At 45.3% G+C, this 19,093-nt stretch overlaps 1 protein-coding gene across 1 annotated transcript in view; it reads right to left on the minus strand.

Annotated features, from left to right (window-relative positions):
- SEMA5A (semaphorin 5A) overlaps nucleotides 1-19,093 on the minus strand; it is a 565,061-nt gene that overhangs the window by 146,489 nt on the left and 399,479 nt on the right. The window contains exons 10-11 of the mRNA XM_043489083.1: nucleotides 17,522-17,657; nucleotides 8,468-8,672 (exon numbers count right to left, since the gene is read on the minus strand). Of these exons, the coding sequence (XP_043345018.1) occupies nucleotides 8,468-8,672; nucleotides 17,522-17,657 (341 nt within the window). The remainder of the gene's footprint in view (nucleotides 1-8,467; nucleotides 8,673-17,521; nucleotides 17,658-19,093) is intronic.

The raw sequence follows: 19,093 nt of genomic DNA on the forward strand, positions 1-19,093 counted from the left end.
TCTAGAAAGTAGAATTCCAGTTTTTTTTTTCCTCTTGGAAATCATTATACACGATGGATCTCATGCATTACCCTTAGAAGGGACACTGAAACCGTCCCCTCCTCCATTCCTTCTTCTTGCTTTATTTTTTTCCCCATCTAACACTTAATGTAACTATTTATTTTATTGTTTGTATATCTTTCTGGAAGATAAGCTTCTTGAGGACAGGAAGTCCCTTTTGTTTACCCAGGGAGTTTGACACCAAAACTTCAGTTTTTTGCCTTCTCAGAAAATGCTGTCAAAAGATTGTCGGCTTCAACTGCCCCCTCGCGAGAAAATTAAGACACTCTTTGATATGACCGCTTACCTCACCCACACATACCTCCAGAACATAACATACACTGAATCTATTTACTTCTGTTCTCTCCATGAAAATACTCAACAGCAATGTGTCTCAAACTTTTTAAAATGATCACTCTGGCAAGGAGACTGTCATTTCTTTTTCTGTAACTGTCCTCAGGCCCATGAAATTTTAAAACTAAAGATAGCATATTTGTTTATGTAGTGCATGTATCATCAGTTTAGTTCAGTCGCTCAATCATGTCTGACTCTTTGCGACCCCATGGACCACAGCACGCCAGGCCTCCCTGTCCATCACCAACTCCCGGAGCTTATTCAAACTCATGCCCATCAAGTCAGTGATGCCATCCAACCATCTCATCCTCTGTCATCCCCTTCTCCTCTTATCTGTTCCTTACACATCAAAATAAGTGGTTTTTCTCTTAAGAACTGATTTTTGCCTCCTTGGGGGCTGTATAGCCTGGCTGAGAGCATGTGCTTCAGTCTACACCACCACTGCCTGTCTGCCAGCCAAGGCCACCACACCCATCCCCTCTTGGATCTTGTTTATGACTGAAACAGCCTTGACCACAGACTAGTCTTCATTACACAGTTTCATTGAATGGCATGTCACCACACTGCCTGTTTATTTTTATATAACCAGCAGGTCGTTTAGCAAAATCATAGTGATGTTGTAAAAAATAAGTTTTATCCTGTTTCTGCCATTGTTGCTACTCTCCAATCCGTTCTTCAGGTACTACGGGTACTATGGACACTAGTCTGTTTTTTTTTTTTTTTTTCCCTCCAACTCAATGATTTTGAAAACATCTATGATGCATATAATTTCCTCTTTTTACAAAGTTTTGTTGTATTATTATCATTGTACTCAGATTAAAGTCTTAATCTGGTCTATAGAGCCTATATCATCTATCCCTGCCTTTGTTTACAGTCAGGCAACTCTACATGGTTGGGTGAATTCTTCCTTAGTGTGATTGCCTAGAAAGCCGAACATGAAGCAAGAATTAGGAGCTGATGCATTATTAGGGGTACACCCCCAGGACGTGTGAATGAGGGACAAGTTTGAGCAGGAAAGGTGGCCGGTAATGCCAAGTGAGGGGTCACTGTGGGCCACCCCTGTATGCTGAGACATCTGCTTGGTTATGTGAAGAACCCACTGGGTTCCTAAACAGCCACTGGAGGAAAAAAAGAGAAAGGAAATTTATTAGGTGGTTCCTTCCCATATCCTGCCTCTTGTCCATCAACATTCTCCTTACTGGAAGTTCATTCCCCTGAACTTCCAGGTTGCGTCTCCCAGATCGTTTAGCATCTGCTTGAGAATCCACATTCCAGGCAAGCAGTGTGATGTCTCATCTACATCCAGAAGTGGCAGGAGGGCCTGGCCACTAGCTGATCAGCATCAGTGGGGGAAAAAAAACATCGTCTTGCCCAGGCATCTATCAGCCCTGGTGGCACCTGGGATGGAGTGAATGGCAGAGGGTCCAGGGAAAGGAAGCCCAAGAAAATCTGAGGAGGGGCTCAGTTCAGGTCAGTTGCTCAGTCATGTCTGACTCTTTGCAACCCCATGGAATGCAGCATGCCAGGCTTCCCCGTCCATCACCAACTCCCAGAGTTTACTCAAACTCATGTCCATCAAGTCGGTGATGCCATCCAACCATCTCATCCTCTGTCGTCCCCTTCTCCTCCCGCCTTCAATCTTTCCCAGCATCAGGGTCTTTTCCAAGGAGTCAGCTCTTCACATCAGGTGGCCAAAGTATTGGAGTTTCAGCTTCAGCATCAGTCCTTCCAATGAACAGCCAGGACTAATCTCCTTTAGGATGGACTGGTTGGATCTCCTTGCAGTCCAAGGGACTCTCCGGAGTCTTCTCCAACACCACAGTTCAAAAGCATCAATTCTTTGGCACTCAGCTTTCTTTATAGTCCAACTCTCACATCCATACATGACCACTGGAAAAACCATAGCTTTGACTAGACAAATCTCTGTGGGCAAAGTAATGTCTCTACTTTTTAATATACTGTCTAGGTTGGTCATAGCTTTTCTTCCAAGGAGCAAGCGTCTTTTAATTTCATGGCTGCAGTCACCATCTGCAGTGATGGACCCTTACGGACCTTCTCTATGTTTTCTGTACATAGGGTGTTCCATCAACGCTCAGAGCCCTTCATGTTCTATTGTTGTTTAGTTGTTAAATGGTGTCTGACTCTGTGACCCCATGGACTGTGGCCCACCAGGCTCCTCTGTCCATGGGGTTTCCCAGGCAACAGTACTGGACTGAGTTCCTATTTCCTTCTCCAGAGGATCTGCCTGACCCAGGGACTGAACTTGCATCTCCTGCATTGGCTGAATTTGGACTCTTTACCACTGAGTCACCAGGAGCCCTCAGGTTCTATAAAGTGAAAGTGAAAGTGAAATCAGTCGTGTCCAACTCTTTGCTACCCCATGGACTGTAGTCCACCCGGCTCCTCTGTCCATGGGGTTCTCCAGGCAAGAATACTGGAGTGGGTTGCCATTTCCTTCTCCAGGGGATCTTCCCAACCCAGGAATCAAACCCAGGTCTCCAGCATTGCAGGCAGACGCTTTACCCTCTGAACCACCAGGGAAGCCCTAGGCACTGTCAAAAGAGGGAGGAGTGGGTGGTTCCCCAATGGCTGGGATGATCCTCCCACTCATTAGCATCTGAATTTACTCGCAAAACCTATCCAGACCACATTCCATGACCTGAGCCCTTGCCCTCGGCAACAGCCCACACCCTGAAGCATGGCTTCTCTCTGGATCCTAACAAAGCCACCTCTTACTTTTTGGCTGGGATGGAGTCCTGGGATAGAGCTGAAGGACAGGAGGAAAGAGCAGTGGGAAAAACGTGCCAAGGAATCCCCTTCATAGCCTGCCGGAAAATTTGCTAAATATCTGACCGATGCTCACAGATTTCATTGGCCTGATCCTTGGCACAAAGAACAGTAAGGACAGAAGTACCCCCACCGGCTTGGGTAACCGCTACTGGGGCCCAGCAGATAGCGCCTTGGGGACATACTGAAGAGTAGCCTCTCCAGAGTCCCTCAATTGCGCCCACTGCTGCCCGCCTGTTCGCGGGGGGTTCAAGGAAACAAGAAACGAGAGATTGTAAAGGAGTTAAGATTTTGTTAGGCATGTCCCTCCAGCCATAGGCGTGAGGACCTCCTACCGTAACCGGAGGTCTTCTGGAATCTGAGGCTGAGCCGCGTGGGCTTTCTGCTGAGCTCGTTTTCTGCTGCCCCGGTTTCCAGCATGACGGGCCTTCCCCTGCGCTGGGTTTTCTCTGCTCTGCTTCTACCGCGGGAGCTTCGCTGAGTTGGGCTCCTGCTGCGCTTGGCCTCTTCCACGCAGAGGTTGTTTTAGCCAGGTTAAATCCAAGTCACGGCACCATAGATGTCAGGCGAGTGTATGCTCCTCGGTTCTTGACTCGTCACAACAACATGTTCTATAGGACACCTTAATTTTTCTTTCATCCGCAATGAAAATGCATCCTTAGTTCACCAACCATCCTTTTTCTATGACTTCTTTCCTGACATTTCTATTCTAATTTTCTTCTTGGACTACAAAACACGTTTTTCTGTTTCAAAAGTAAGAAACCATAGATACTATATTCCTAAATTTTCCATGTACCTTTATCTTTGAAGGAAAAATTAGCCTAGAATGAAAACTCTTGAGTCACATTCAACTTTCTTCCAATTTTTACATATATAGCTTTACTTGCAATCTGGTCTTAAGTGCTCCATTATTTTGTTTTATTTTTCCTTTCAAAACTTCTCCATCATTTGTTTGGCTGAATCTAGCCAGTAATTGGTCTTGTTTTGTGCTTGTAGAAGACAGTCCTGGTGTTTATTCTATTGCCTGAGATTTTCATTTTGAGGAATGTCTGCCTGTTTTCTTCATTTCTGGTTGAATATAATACTCTTGATTCATATTTTCTTTTTCTCAGAATATTTCAGACTACATTTCACAGATTTATGCAGCCAGAGAGCACTCTAGAACCACCTTTATTTTTCCACTTGTAGATATTCTTTTTCTCCTGAGCACCTGAATATTTCTTTATTATTGTAATTTAAAATCTTAACCTGACTACATTCAGTGTTCATTTATTCTGAGTTAGTATTGCTCAAGAATGGTGTGATTTGAAATGTACAGACTCTATTCTTCCTTTATTTCAGGGAAATCATTCCTCTATCTTTGCCTGTCCAGCCCAGACCACCAAGTCCTATCAATATGATTTCTGACTATTTTTTGGGCTGGTATATTTTAATCATTCTGTATTAGCTTGCTTCATCTTAAAACATCTTCTTTCAAGTCAAGTCACATCTGTTTTGCCAAAAGTGAAAATCGCTCAGTCGTGTCCCCATGGACTATACAGTCTATGGAATTCTCCAGGCCAGAATACTGGAATGGGCAGCCTTTCCCTTCTCCAGGGGATCTTCCCAACCCAGGATCGAACCTAGGTCTCCTGCATTGTAGGCAGATTCTTTACCAGCTGAGCCACAAGGGAAGCCCAAGAATACTGGAGTGGGTAGCCTATCCCTTCTCCAGCAGATCTTCCTGATCCAGGAAACAAACTGGGGTCTCCTGCATTGCAGGCAGATTCTTTACCAACTGAGCTATAAGGTAAGCCCTGGTAGCTCCCCTGATTAGCAAATAATACCAGCAAGTGAGACGAACTGTGAACATGTCTGTAATGTTCACATCAAGTAACAGATTTTGTATCTGCGTCATGAACAATTAGAAATCAATCGCAATGATATCAGAGCCCAAGCACAGAGATAAGCAAGGTACATTCATTACAGAGAAGTGAGTCTAAGTCAGTAATCATCACTATTTCCTCTAGAAGGGCACTTCTTAAATATGGACCAGAAATGCCCGGCATTGGGTTGACCTGGGAACCTAGTAAAAACACCCCCATCTCTGTACTGAATCAAGATCTCATGTGGTTGGGCTCAGGAACCTGCATTTCACCTGTCCTCCAGGTAAGTCTTATCCACGCCCTCACTGAACAAACAGTATTCTAAAACAGCACCCCATAAATAAGATGGGCTTGAATTAAGGGAATAAACAGTCATGGAAAAAATAAAAAAAATGGTTAGCAGAGGTGGCAGAGGGCTCAACATTACAGAATGGGTACCTGAACAAGGGGCTTCCCAGGTGGCTCAGTGGTAAATGAGCCTGCTAATGCAGGAGACCGAAGTTCGATTCCTGAGTCAGGAAGATTCCCCTGGAGGAGGAAATGGCAACCCACTCCAGTATTCTTGCCTGGAAAGTCCCATGTATAGAGGAGCCTGGTGGGCTACAGAGGAGCCTAGTAGGCTACAGTCCATGGGGTCACAAAGAGTCAGACACGACTGAGCACCTAAGCACAAACACATTTGAGCAAGAGTGACCGCATGTGGGAGGAGCAAATCTGTAGACATTGGAATTGAGGCCAAGTGAGAGAAAGTAATACATTTCACCCTAGAGAGGACAGAAGAAGCTCTGAAATTGAATGGTATTTCCAGGGTTGGAACCTAGAATGAGAACAACCATAGCTAAGAGCAAGAGAAATAGCCTCACATGAGGGGCAGGAAAATATACAGAGCTGGCAAAGGCATGTCACAGAGGGAGAACATAGGCCCAAAAAGACGGGGTTCCCCAAATCAAGATGCTCGGAATCCATGGATGGTCAACACGATGCTCATTCTGTCCTTGGAGAGGGGAACTCAGCAGCTGTTTGGATGTAAGACTCAAGTCATTCATAAAACACCACTCTTAAATATTCTAAAGGAGTTACCATGGCCATGTTGCCTCCTGTTATGAGAAGACCTGCAGAGGACTAGCCTGCCAAATATCCACACAGTCATGAGCCAGAGGATGTGCCCCAGCCTGGCTGGATTTTGGACAAGACAGAGATGGGAGTAGCAAAGATTCAGCCCCAGAAGGTGTCCGGGAAAGGCTGTTAGTCTCAGCACAGTGCTGGCCAGCAGGGACAATGCCATTCGAGCTTCATGAAGCACCATGAGCTGCACAGTGAACAGAGGTCTATTTCACTTTGATTTTTAGATAGTACTGAGAAATAAAAGTAACCAGCTTTCAAATGACCACGGGCAGACTTTCTCCAATTTGTGCTTCTTCAAGTAAACCCCAGGTAAAAGAAGCAAAATTATTACCAAATCTGATTCCTAAACCCAAGATACCAAACTGACCCTGCTAGCGAGTTAGGAAGTAGTCCAGCCTCACACTCACTGGCTGTGAATGGTAATTACACCAATGCTGTATCAGCTGTGCTATGCTTAGTCGCTCAGTCATGTCCGACTCTTGGGGACTCCATGGACTGTAGCCTCTGTCCTCTATCCGTGGGATTCTCCAGGCAAGAATACTGGAGTGGGTTGCCATGCCCTTCTCTAGGGGATCTTCCCAACCCAGGGATCAAACCTTGCATTTCTTATTTGTCTGCATTGGCAGGCGAGTTCTTTACCACTAGTGCCACCTGGGAAGCCTATCCAAGCTATAAATAAACATCAGCCTTCTGAATTTTAAAAGTCCAATTCTGCAATCTTTGACATCCCTACTTGTTGGGAATGGTTCAACTCTCAGCAGGTTTAGTTAAAACAAACTGGCATTTTTGGATATTCTTTCTAATATTCCATTTGTACATTTCAATGCCTTGAAAATGAAGAAAGCTATCTGCTAGATCATTTCAAATGACATCCTTTTAAAGCTAAATTGTATTCTGAATTAAAACCTGCAAAAAAAGATATCACCTTCAAAATGTATTCAGCAGTGCTAGACGAGATAAATGAAAAGACTCAGAACTTGGTTGAGACATGAAATTTATAACTTAAGAGGCCCTAAAGTTAGAATCACCCAGCTAGTCTAAACAAACTTAAATACTATCTATGTATCCATATGGTAGGAGAACTCCGCATATCTGCCCTGAGTTCCTGCGTTAGGTCAGGAGCAGGGCTCTTTTTGGGACCCTGGGGATTCATGGTCACTTCCCTGCTGGAAGGGGCCTTCATCCACTGCAAATGCCACTTCCCCTTGAGTTTAACAAACCACCTGATTAGTGTGTCATGGAAAGTACAGAAGAGTTCTAAGTATGGCATCTTCTCCCAGAGCCCATCCTGTGATTGGCATTAGTAACATCTTGCTATACTATGAATGAATTTATCAATAAGCAGTAGATTATATCAAAAGCAAAAAAAAAATCAGGTCCGTAGAAAAGAAAAGTGAGTCTCTGTAGGACATATTTGCTGAATGGCTTGTCATCTATTATGATCAGAATCAGAACCCCGAACCAGGATGGACCTAGAGATTATCATACTAAATGAAGTAGGTCATACAGAGAAAGACAAATACCATGTGATGTCACTTACAGATCTTCCCTTATAGCACAGATGTTAAAGAATATGCCTGCAGTGCAGGCAACTGGGGTTTGATCCCTGGGTCATGAAAATCCCCGGAAGAAGGAAATGGCAACCCACTCCAGTATTCTTGGCTGGAGAATCCCTTGGACAGAGGAGCCTGATGAGTTACAGCCCATGGGGTTACAAAGAGTTGGACACAACTGAGCAACTAACATAGACACAGACAGACAGTTAGGTGGAGTCTCAAACACGATACAAATTAAATGGAACAGAATTTACAAAACAGAAACGGACTCACATAGAAAACAGACATAGTTACAAGGAGAATGGGGGAAGGAAGGACTAGGAGTTTGGGATTAACAGATGCAAACTAGTATAAACAGGATGGATAAACAAGGTCCTACTGTAGAGCACCAGGAGCTACATTCAATATCCTGTCATAAATCATAATGGGAAAGAATACGAAAAAGAATAATACATAGATGTGCGCATAAGTGAATCACTTTGCTATACAGCTAAAATGGATGCTATACTTCAATAAAATTAAAAAAAAAAAAAAGAAATTAGGCATTGCTTTTCCAACAAAAGTTATAACGAATAGAGTGAAAACAGATGATTAAATTACTTCAGCAAGGGTGATGAAGATAAGAAAGCACTCCTGGGTTTGATGCTTGGAGGAAAGAAGACAGGCCCAAAGCGGGGCACCGAGGTGGCACAGGAAATCCGAAACCGGTAGAACACTCCCCAGAGGAGGGCGGGCTCCCACCTGTGGCCAGGTAGATGATGTGGACGAGGGCGTCCCGGGCCTGCACCACGTCCACGGCCACGTGGGAGAAGCGGCTGTTGTCCTCCATGAAGGCGGGCACGGGGCTCACCGGCTGTACCACCTCATGCATCAGGATGAACTTCTGCGCGTCCTGCAGGTTCCTCTCCGTGAGGTTCACGTACAGGCCCTGGTCCACGGTGCCGCACTGCAGGGGGAGAGAGGCTGTGAGCAGACCCGGCCACCTGCACACCCAGCCAGGCTGGAGGGCGACTGGCAATCTGAACACCTGCTGGTGCCAATGTGCCCCCTTCTCCAGTCCACCACAGCCCTCATTCTTGGTGTCTCTCCCAGCTTAGATCTGAGCTCATCATATCTGGGGAGTCTTCTCAACTCACATCCTAAATGAACGATCAGAACAAAATGAAGTGACATCGACAAAGCAGAAACAGACCCACAGACTTAGAGAAGGAACTTACGGTAACCAGGGGGTAACTGTGGTTACCAGAGGAACGGTGAGGGGGGGATAGCTTGGGAGTCTGGAATCAACATGTATACCCTGCTATACTTAGAATGGATACCCAACAAGGACTGTAGAGCAGAGGGAAATCTGCCCAGTATTACCTAACAACCTAAATGGGAGAAGAATTTGAAAAAGAATAGATATATGTGTAAGAATAACTGAGCAGGCTTCCCTGGTATCTCAGTGGTTCTGCCTCGGGTTCGATCCCTGGGTCAGGAAGATCCCCTACAGACAGAAATGGCAGCCCATTCCAGTATTGTGGCCTGGGAAATCCCACGGACAGAGGAGCCCCACGGGGTCACAGAGTTGGCTATGACTGAGCATGCACACACATTGCATTGCGTTGTATAGCTGAATCACTTTGCTGTATAACCGAAACTATCACAACACTGTAAATCAACTATGCTCCAGTATAAAATAAAGGAATAAATCAACAATCAGGAGTTTAAAAAAAATGAAGTAGGAGTCATTGCTAATTTGAATGGCATATGCATAAAATCTCCTCATCACCTCTAGAGTCCCCTAGGGATTTGTCTGGCTAAATGCACACTGTTCAATCTGCTAGACACATCAGATTCCCAGGTGGAAAATGCAGCCATCAAATGCATCACACAGATTTACTAGCTTTCTTTGGGATGGCAGGTCTGTAAGCAAGACATGGATTCTACAGAGTTAGATTTAGGTCATTTTAATCTGAAAACTATGCAATACTGTTCTGCTGTCTTTCACATAAGCTACAAAATGCTATGTTAGCCTTATATTCATGCCCTTATTATCTGGGCTTCCCTGGTGGCTCAGATGGTAAAGAATCCGCCTGCAATGTGGAAGACGTAGGTTCAATCCCTGGGTCAGGAAGATCCCCTGGAGGCGGGAATGGCTACCCACTCCAGTATTCCTGCCTGGAGAATTCCACGAACGAAACACTATGTTCACTTTATTATCATGCCCTTATTGTCTAACCCAAGCCAAAAGAAACAAAACTCTATTTAGAGTCAAGCATCTAATAAAAAACACGGTGCTGGGGAGCAAAACTTGCTGCCCCAAAATGTCTCTCTGGCATGTGAATGATTTCTGGAGTGGAAAACAATGAAGGCCCAAAAGACTCAAGAAACTTTGACCTTCCCCTAAACGCTTACAACTGGAATAGAGCTATCTCCAGAGATACCTGCAAAGAATAAGGGCAGACTGTAGTGGGGAAAACTCAGCAGACCAGAGACCAGAGCCCACTCTGTGTCCAACAGTCTCTGCAGGCCCAGCAAACTCTTGTTTACCAAACATTTGCTTTTCCATCTGCAGGTCAGTTGCCTTCCTCCCCTTTGAAGTCTCAAACCACTACCAGCAACATGCTCTTTTATCTTTAGTTGAAGACGATATTTAAGGTGAGGGTTTCTGCCATTAGGGGGAGTTACTCAGTTTTCCTGGGTCCCTCTCATGAGTATGTGATATTAAACTTGTGCTGGATTTTCTCCTGTTAACATGTCTCATGCTAATTTAATTCTTAGACTGGTCAGAAGAAGCTAGAATGGCAGAGGAAACTTTCTTCTGTCCTGATAATGAAGAATTTTCAAGAACAGGGGACATAAGGAAATAAAGGAAGTGAGAGAGGAAGGAGATGAAGAGAGAGAAAAGGAAGAAACCAGAAGGAAATAGGAAGGAAAGAAGTGGACTTTTCAGGTAGAAATCCCAGGCAGAGGAATCTGGGACTAAAGCGGGGCAGAGGAATCTGGGACTAAAGCGAGGCAAAAAAACAACAACAAAAAACCAAGCCTGGAAACTGCTGAGAATTAAATTCAGAGCTGCGCTGTGCAAAGGCTGGCAGGCATCGTGGAGGATGGTTTTGGGCAGGGACAAGGTTAAAAGAGGGGCAGGAAAGCAAGCCATGCTTTCCCGGGGCAGCGCACAGAATCAGAAAATTATCACCACGATTTCTCATTTCTTTCATAAACTTTAAATCCTAGTACCAATAAAGGCTGATCCCTGGCAGAACTTCATAGAGGTAGGGTTGATGGAAATGAATTTCCCTGTCCATTCCATCTGAAAAACGACCTTTATAACATGTCGTTTCTAATAACGTGGTTTTATAATAGGTTAGAGGTGCAAGAGTAGACGATGGAAATGGCTTGTGAAAAATAGAGGATATTTTTGTAGCGCTTGATAAAATAGCCTACATGCCCCCAAAGGATAGGCTGATGGTATATTTAAAGAATATTGGGGCAAAATGGATGCCAAGACTGGTCCAAAGCTTAGTTTAAATGCTACATCTTGCAGGGGTGCCCCAGGTACCAGGTGGTGGAAGGGTTGGGTGAAGGTGAAGGGTCAGCTCTGTGACCCAGGAGCGATGTGGTCTCAGGTGAGGCCCTGCCTGTCAGTCTTTGTCTCCATCTATAAAGTGGCTAGAAAAACACTTCCTCTGCTCCCTTCAGAGGACTGCTCTGAGGCCAACTGAGACCATCAGTGGACAGCATTTGTAAATTAATTGAAAGCCCTTGTAAACGCCAAGGAGCCAGGCCATGTGCCTGGCATGGAGAAGCCATTCAAACAATGGTATAAATGGTCCGTGGGTCTGCCTAGTAGCAGGGCAGCAATTCTATGGTCCATTGAGCTGCAGGGGCCAGAGGGAAGGAACGAATAAGTGCAGGAAGGAAGGAATCAATGAGCAAACACACAGCAGTGGTACTGGGGCAGGGGGGCAGTGCCAGGGGATTTTATATAATTACCGTATTTAACAATGACACGTGGAGGGCAGAGACACCACCCGCTAACAACAGTGTCACAAAACGGTCTGAAGTCTGTCCGGGCGAGTTCTAGTTCTGAGAGTGGCCACGTCTGGCTGTTTTCTCTTCCTGAAATCAGCAGCAATTCTTAAGTCACAGGAGGCATGGAGCAGTCTGCTTGGGGGATGGAGTTTTCCATCCAGGTTTTGTTTTCTCTGCACAGTGTTTTTAAAATTGGCATCATAAAACCTGGGAGACATAATGCAAAACTGAGGACCTCTGGCTGCTCTTGAGGTGTCTGGGGACCTGGGAGACTCCAAGACTTGGGGAGGGGGCATTGCTGGGGCTGCAGAGCAGAACCCCCAACTGCCACCTGTCTTTTTCATGACTGCTAACCTAATCCTAGGCTGCAACCTGAATTGTCACTGTGATACTGCGATTTGTAATAAGAAATATACAGTTAGTTTTCATTCCTGTTCTGTCACAGAGCTCCTAAAACCCCTGACACTTCCTAAGTGAAGAGAGCAATAAAGGCGTCTTTTGTTAAGTTACGGAGGTGACCTCTGGACCTCACTGAAGGGCGGGAATGCTGATTGCCAGAGTTGCCATCCCTGTGGTCAGAGGGTCAGAACTTTTGGTCCCACTGCCCTGACCTCCAGGAAGGAGAAAGGTGCTGGAGGTTGAATGCATTACCGATGGCCAAATGATTTAATCAACCTGCTTAAGTGAAAGACGTCCATAAGGCTCCAAAGGATGGAGCGTTCAGCCCTTCTGGGCTGGTGACCACATGGAGGTTCAGGGAGCGTGCTCAATGCAGAAGGAGCCCCATATGCTCTTCAGCCAAACCTCCCCCTGCTCTCCCTGTGTACCTCCTCCGTCTGACTCCCCCTGAGCCACGTCGTTTACAGCAAAGCTTGCTTTCTTGGACTCCCAGATCACTGCAGACAGTGATTGGCTGAAATCAAAAGCCGTGAAATCAAAAGATGCCTGCTTCTTGGAGGGAAAGCTATGACAAATCTAGACAGTATATTAACAAGTAGAGCTATCACTTGCTGATAAAAGTCCATATGGTCAAAGCTATGGTTTTTCCAGTCGTCATGTATAGATGTGAGAGTTGGACCACAAAGAAGGCTAAGCACCGAAGAATTGATGCTTTCAAACTGTGGTGTTGAAGAAGACTCTTGAGAGTCCCTTGGACTGCAAAGAGATCAAACCAGTCAATCCTAAAGGAAATCAACCCTGAATATTCATTGGAAGGACTGATACTGAAGCTCCAATGTTTTGGCTACCTGATGGGAAGAGCCGACTCATTGGAAAAGACCCTGATGCTGCGAAAGATTGAAGGTAGAAGAAGGGGGCGGCAGAGGGTGAAATGGCTGGATGGCATCCCTGACTCAATGGACATGAATTTGAGCAAACTCCAGGAGATGGAGAAGGACAGGTGAGCCTGGTGTGCTGTAGTCCATGGAGTCACAAAGAGTTGGACACGACTTAACGACTGAACTACAACGACGTCATAAGTAAAATGTTTGCATTCTGTGAGCCTCTCTAGCTGATTGACAAACCTAAGGAGGGGGTCCATGTATAGCCCACAGGTCGGAAGCATAGGTAGCAACTTGGACTGGAGACTGGCATTGGAAATGAGGGTCAAGGGGAGAGCCTTGTAGGACTGGGTCTATCAACCATGAGATCTGATGCTATCTCTGGGTAAACAGTGTCAGAATTGAGTGGAATTGTTAGACATCTGGCTTGGTGTTGGAGGAAAAACAGCTGATTTGTGGTGTGTGTGGGGGGGGGAAGGCATAGGTTGGAATAGATCAACAGTATCATTAGCTAAGAACAGGTTGAAACTATACAGTGTCTTGGTTTTTTAGCCAACTTATAATGAATATCTCACCCGAGGATCCTTTTTCAAATATTTTGAATGGTATTTAAATTTATACCATATATTTATTGGATCATAAGTAATCCACCTAGCTCTCTAACGGGCTGCAAATTCTCTCACCATGCCTTACACATGGGGCTCCCGCAGTGTTGGCATGACACCCCAGGGACTCTGAGCAAGAGGAAAACATTAAAAATAGTAAAAACACAGCCATCGTCCTCTTGTGACTTACAATCCATAATCATTGTCTTGCTAACACCTCTGAGACTAATAGATCAATACTTCTACTAATTCTTATAACAATAATATTTGCATTCTTGTTTATTTTCTCCAAGGATGACAGATCCATCCTCGCCCTAGCCTGCCAGCCCTTGGTGGGTACATCCATGATCACTGAGGCTCATGCGGAGAGTGCTTGACGTCGATGGTACCCTTCCTCCTCTTTCGCTGCAGATGCCTATGGTGTACTGAAGGATGCTGATGATTTGGCCAGGTCCCATCATCTGGTCCTCCAGCAATGGCCTGCTCATCTGCTGGACCACTTTTGAGGGTCTGTCTTCCATTTCAGCTCCACCAATTTGATTGCTGGGAATCAAAACTGCACAGAAATTTCTAGAGTCTGTCCCAGTGCAGCTGTACCACTGAGTCCGGATAATGTTTTCTGTAATTGACTGAAGCCTTTCTTAGTGAGGCCCAGAGTCCAGACGGCTTTGGGGACTCCAGCTCTAACAGGGACGACTTTCACAGCATGACCTGCGATGGTTTCTAAATTGCAACTGATAAAAATTAATAGTATTATATTTTGTTATTATTTTCAATAGAGAATTTTGTATCGAATCTTGCAAAATTACTCAGTGTTCATCCTAACGCATTCTTCCTCCTGAATCTGAGCCATGTATCTGATCTTCTAATTAATTAGCTATTTCTAGTACATATGTGCTTAGTTGCTCAGTCGTGTCTGAGACTGCGACCCCAAGGACTGCAGCCGGTCTGGCTTCTCTGTCCATGGGGTTCTCCAGACAATAATACTGGAGTGGGTTGCCATGCCCTTCTCCGGGGGATCTTCCCAACCCAGGGATCAAACCCCAGTCTCCTGCAATGCAGGTGGATTCTTTACCGTCTGAGCTATCAAGGAAGCCTTCTAGTACATAAGCACTGCATAAAATTCCAAATCTCAGTAGGCAAACAATAATTTAAAAAAATCTAACTACATCTAAGTATTGGTTTTTGCAAACATAAGGCCCTTTATACACAGCAGATGGACCCTTAATTCACAACATATCCCACCCCCCACGCCAGTGTGTGTGGTTCCATAAAAGTCAGTCAGGTTGCCTTAAGTTAGCATGGTTACCAAACATGGTAAACCAAAAGAAAATATTTATTACTCATGAATATCAGGACTTACACAAAGAATCACCATAATCTAAACTTTAGTTCCACGCAAATCTTAAGTACTACCCAAAGAAGACAAGCTCACTGGAGCAGGCTCCCTGCCTGAAATGCACGCCACATTCTGCAGGCTTCATTCATTACACCGCATGGCCCGACTCCCATCTCATAAACGTGAGTAAGCCCTTCAGCGGGACACTGGCATTATAAAACCAGATGCCTGTGGCCTCAGGAAATGAGGGGCTTTGCTCTGTGCTACAAATGCATTCAGACAGAGGGGCTAAAAGTTATCCACTGCCCAGAGGTGGTAAGGCATCACAGAGTTTACTAAGTCACTGTTCACTGTGAAGACGTTTGCAATTGAAACATCAACTACATTAAAAGAACCCTAAAATACTGTGAGCTTCTTTGATCATCTTTTTTTAAACTTCAGGGTTTTACAATGGACTTTCTGAAAGGAAATGATATATTTCACCTTCCTGGTTTTCCAGAGGGCCTTCTTAAACAGCTACATCACCCCAGGATCCAGGGATATGGGTGGGATTTAAATGCAGAGACTCAACAATGGGGCACAGAGAGTCCGTGTTCAGTTACTAATTACGTGAACCACATATGTCATCAGGAAAAGTGACGACTTCATGTCTGGTTCCCACTAAACTGTTTGCTTGCCTGGATTTCTTTGTCTAGTACTGAACTTTCTTAGTAGGGAGACTTGAATAATAACTATAAACTTGATCACTCAGTTTCCTGACTTACAAGTAGGGCTTATGACACCCACTTTACAGAGCTGCTGAGATGAGAAAATATGACAAAGTAGCTACAAACAAATAATCCTTAAATAGTCCCCCTTGTTATGGGATGCTAAATCATTTTCCCAAGTAAAGCAGTGAATGGTAAAGTGGACATGTAAGCCCATTTCTATTCTCAGCGTCATGATCTTTATAAAAAGATTTCAAAACAATTAGAATTGAATGATTCCTGTCAAAGTGCAAGTAAAATGTAAAATAATTGAACTTTTCCATATTCCTAGTTTTCTCAAAAGCTAGAGGTTTTATGTGTTGGGTTGACAAGCCAACCAGAATTTGGAGGCCTGAATACATGACTCGAGTCTAACACTGACTGGTTATGAAAACTAAAGTTCCTCTGCTTGGAAGAGGTTGAAGCTCTGCATGTGAGGACTGGGCCTGGGAGCCCAGCTCAGCCACTAAGGAGCCCGTATCCTCGTCCTGATGACATGCTCTGAGGCTCAACACCCTTCTCTGTCAGTGGGAGCTGTTACCAACCATACCACAGGTGCCAGAAGGTGGCAAGACACATAGAAGCATTGAGCCCAGTGTTTGGAACTTAGCATTTCTAAAAATTACACCCACAATGATGATGGTGAAGATCCTAGGACAGTTCTTCTCAGAAGAAAGGCGCTCCAGGGAAGTCTGCTGGTATGCATGAATGTCAGAAAAGTGAAAGTGAAGTCGCTCAGTTGTGTCCAACTCTTTGCGACCCCATGGACTGTAGCCCACCAGGCTTCTCCATCCATGGAATTTTCCAGGCATGAATACTAGAGTGGGTTGCCATTTCCCCTAAAATTCATATGTTGAAATCCTACCCCTCAAAGTGACTGTATTAGGAGCTGGAGCCTCTAAGGAAGTGACTGAGGTTAAATGAGGTTAAATGAGGTTAAATAAGGGTGGGGCCCTGATCTCATAGGATTAGTGTCATTTCATGCTCACCTAGGGAATGCCACATGAGGACACAGTGAGGGAGCTGGCTATCTACAAACTGGGAAGGGAGCACTCTCCAGAAACTGAATTGGCCAGAACCTTGATCACAGACTTCTAGCCTCCAGAATTCTGAGAAAAGAAATTTCCAGTCTGAGGTATTTTGTTACAGTGGCTGGAGCTGAGTAATATACCTGCTGACTGACCAAACAGTAGAGGGCTTCGTCTCTTTTGGTTTCAGCTCCCTCTGAACATGGGCAGGTGAGAGCAGACGATGTCAGAGCCCCTGACGGCTTGAACACAGGGCATTTGGTGCCTTATACACGAATGGCCTCCATCTGCTCCTGTTTTCTCCACAGCTGCCCCATCACCCCAACAGGAAATCTCACAGCGTACCCAATTAGAGCTCAATTCTGTTTGTGCATCCCCACTGCTCTGTGTCCTGGACCACATTCATTACAGCGTCGTTCATTAGGAGTCAGAGCTCCTTGGGGACACAGAGCCCACCATCATTAGTACTAATTGAAGCTGGATTCCCAACCTGCTGCATTGTGCTGGCCTTTTGCAGTCCAAGCTCAGGCATCCCAGCTGACAAAAGACCCTTTGAAGGCCAGGCGCCTCAGTACACAAAAGGCGGTGGTCTATTTACATGAGACAAGCTGAGTGAGGGACTGTCTGCAAGGGGCTGGGGGTGGGGAGCTCACAGCTGCACTGGGTGAGTTCCAGGGTTTCAGTGGTCCCAGCCTGTCTGTCTGCACAAGGTTTCTGCCTGTTATCTGGGGCGGGGTGTGGGGAATGACCTAAGGAGAGGCCCTTTGTCCCTGGAATTACCTGGAAGTTGGGGTTGGGGTTGGGATATGGCAGCCAGGCGGACCGAGAGTTCTCCTGGTACTTGAAGGGCCCATTAAAGGCCTGGGAGATGGCGCTGAGGTTGAAGACGCACACAGCCGAGGCAGCGATGCTGTTCCTGTGGAGGTGAGGAAGAAAAAGGAAAAGGCAGGTCAGAGAGCACCCTCGAGGCGACCTCTGCTCCCCATGACAGATTCTGGGTGCCCAGGAAGCGTCTTTGAGGGGAACACTCAAGATCAGCAGGAATAAACACCCCACGGATGAAGCTGAAGCAGTGAATGGTGTTCCTCTGGGGTTTTTGTTCCTCCAACATTTCAGTCTAGAAACAACAGTATTTAGCAGTTATGATGCTTGTAATCCCGCTGACAGGATGGATTCACCCAGCTGGGGCGGGAGTGATAGAAGCTTTTGAAGGGAAGAGCTGTATGTTATGCCTTTAAAATTCGTGGAGGAAACAGAGTTCCTCCTCTAGGGCATGGGCCACCCATCAGCCTGGCAAGGCTCTCTCCCACACTCTAATCTGGGCACTTTAGCTGGCAGTGGGGCAAGCTGCCGCTGCTTCTGTCTATAAAAGCCCCAAATAGTTGTGAGTATTTGTTATCTTTAAAAAATAAGCAACTGAAAGCATTTTGCAACAAGTGCCTTTCAAGATCCTTCATATATATGTACATGCATATGTGAAAAGTATTTTAAATTCAAAGGGTCAAAGACAAATATTTGACAGAGCACTGACATAGGACCTCTTGAAGCCTTAATTCAGAATTCAACCTTTGCAGGACCGAAGGCTGTCAATGCGATGCTCTCAGAGTCCAGGGCCCTTTTACTAAGTGGAAACTGCAATATTTTTTTTTGGTTAAGTAAATCTTCATTGTGAGTTCAGCTATGGTTTTAAAATTTCATGTTTATGCTATTAGCCAATAGTATGTCTACTTATCAATTGTATTTTCTGAGGCAAAGAAAAAACAAGAAACTCTAAAATGTGAATGTCTACCTTATCCTTGGTTCATCTGAAAAACACAAATAAGTGGTAAATATTTACAAACTCCAATTCATCTATTAAGGGAGGGGACATTCACTGACCAAGGGAGGTCGAGACACCTGCCCCAAGTCACCCAGCCACTAAATGGGGGAGTTGGACTGAACCCCAAGGTGGGTTGGCACCAAAATGGAAAGTTTGAATTCTTGGTGACAGCTCTGTGTGGACAATAACAAAAGACACCCTGTGGAAGGTCAGAGCCTTGAGAGCAGGTATGCCTGTTCCCTCTGGAAGCCCCAGAGAAGAGAGTCTGGCGGGAAGACTCACCACTGCTGCTGGCGGATAAAATGATATAAATGTGAACTCATTGCTAATTTTACTCTTTGTGCATTACCCTCGGAAAACAAGAAGATAAGCCAGAAATGTCTAAAGGTAGAATTAGCCTTTGGACGCCTGACTAGACTTCAGCAAGAACCAGAAGACAAGTCTGTTAGGATGAGGACGGCTGGCCAGACCCCCAGGAGGGACGCCATCCGGGGACCAGGTGACCACACCTCGGGCCTGGCACAGTGACAGCG

The sequence above is a fragment of the Cervus canadensis genome, chromosome 16, assembly GCF_019320065.1.
Source record: "Cervus canadensis isolate Bull #8, Minnesota chromosome 16, ASM1932006v1, whole genome shotgun sequence".
NCBI classification, from domain to species: domain Eukaryota; kingdom Metazoa; phylum Chordata; class Mammalia; order Artiodactyla; family Cervidae; genus Cervus; species Cervus canadensis.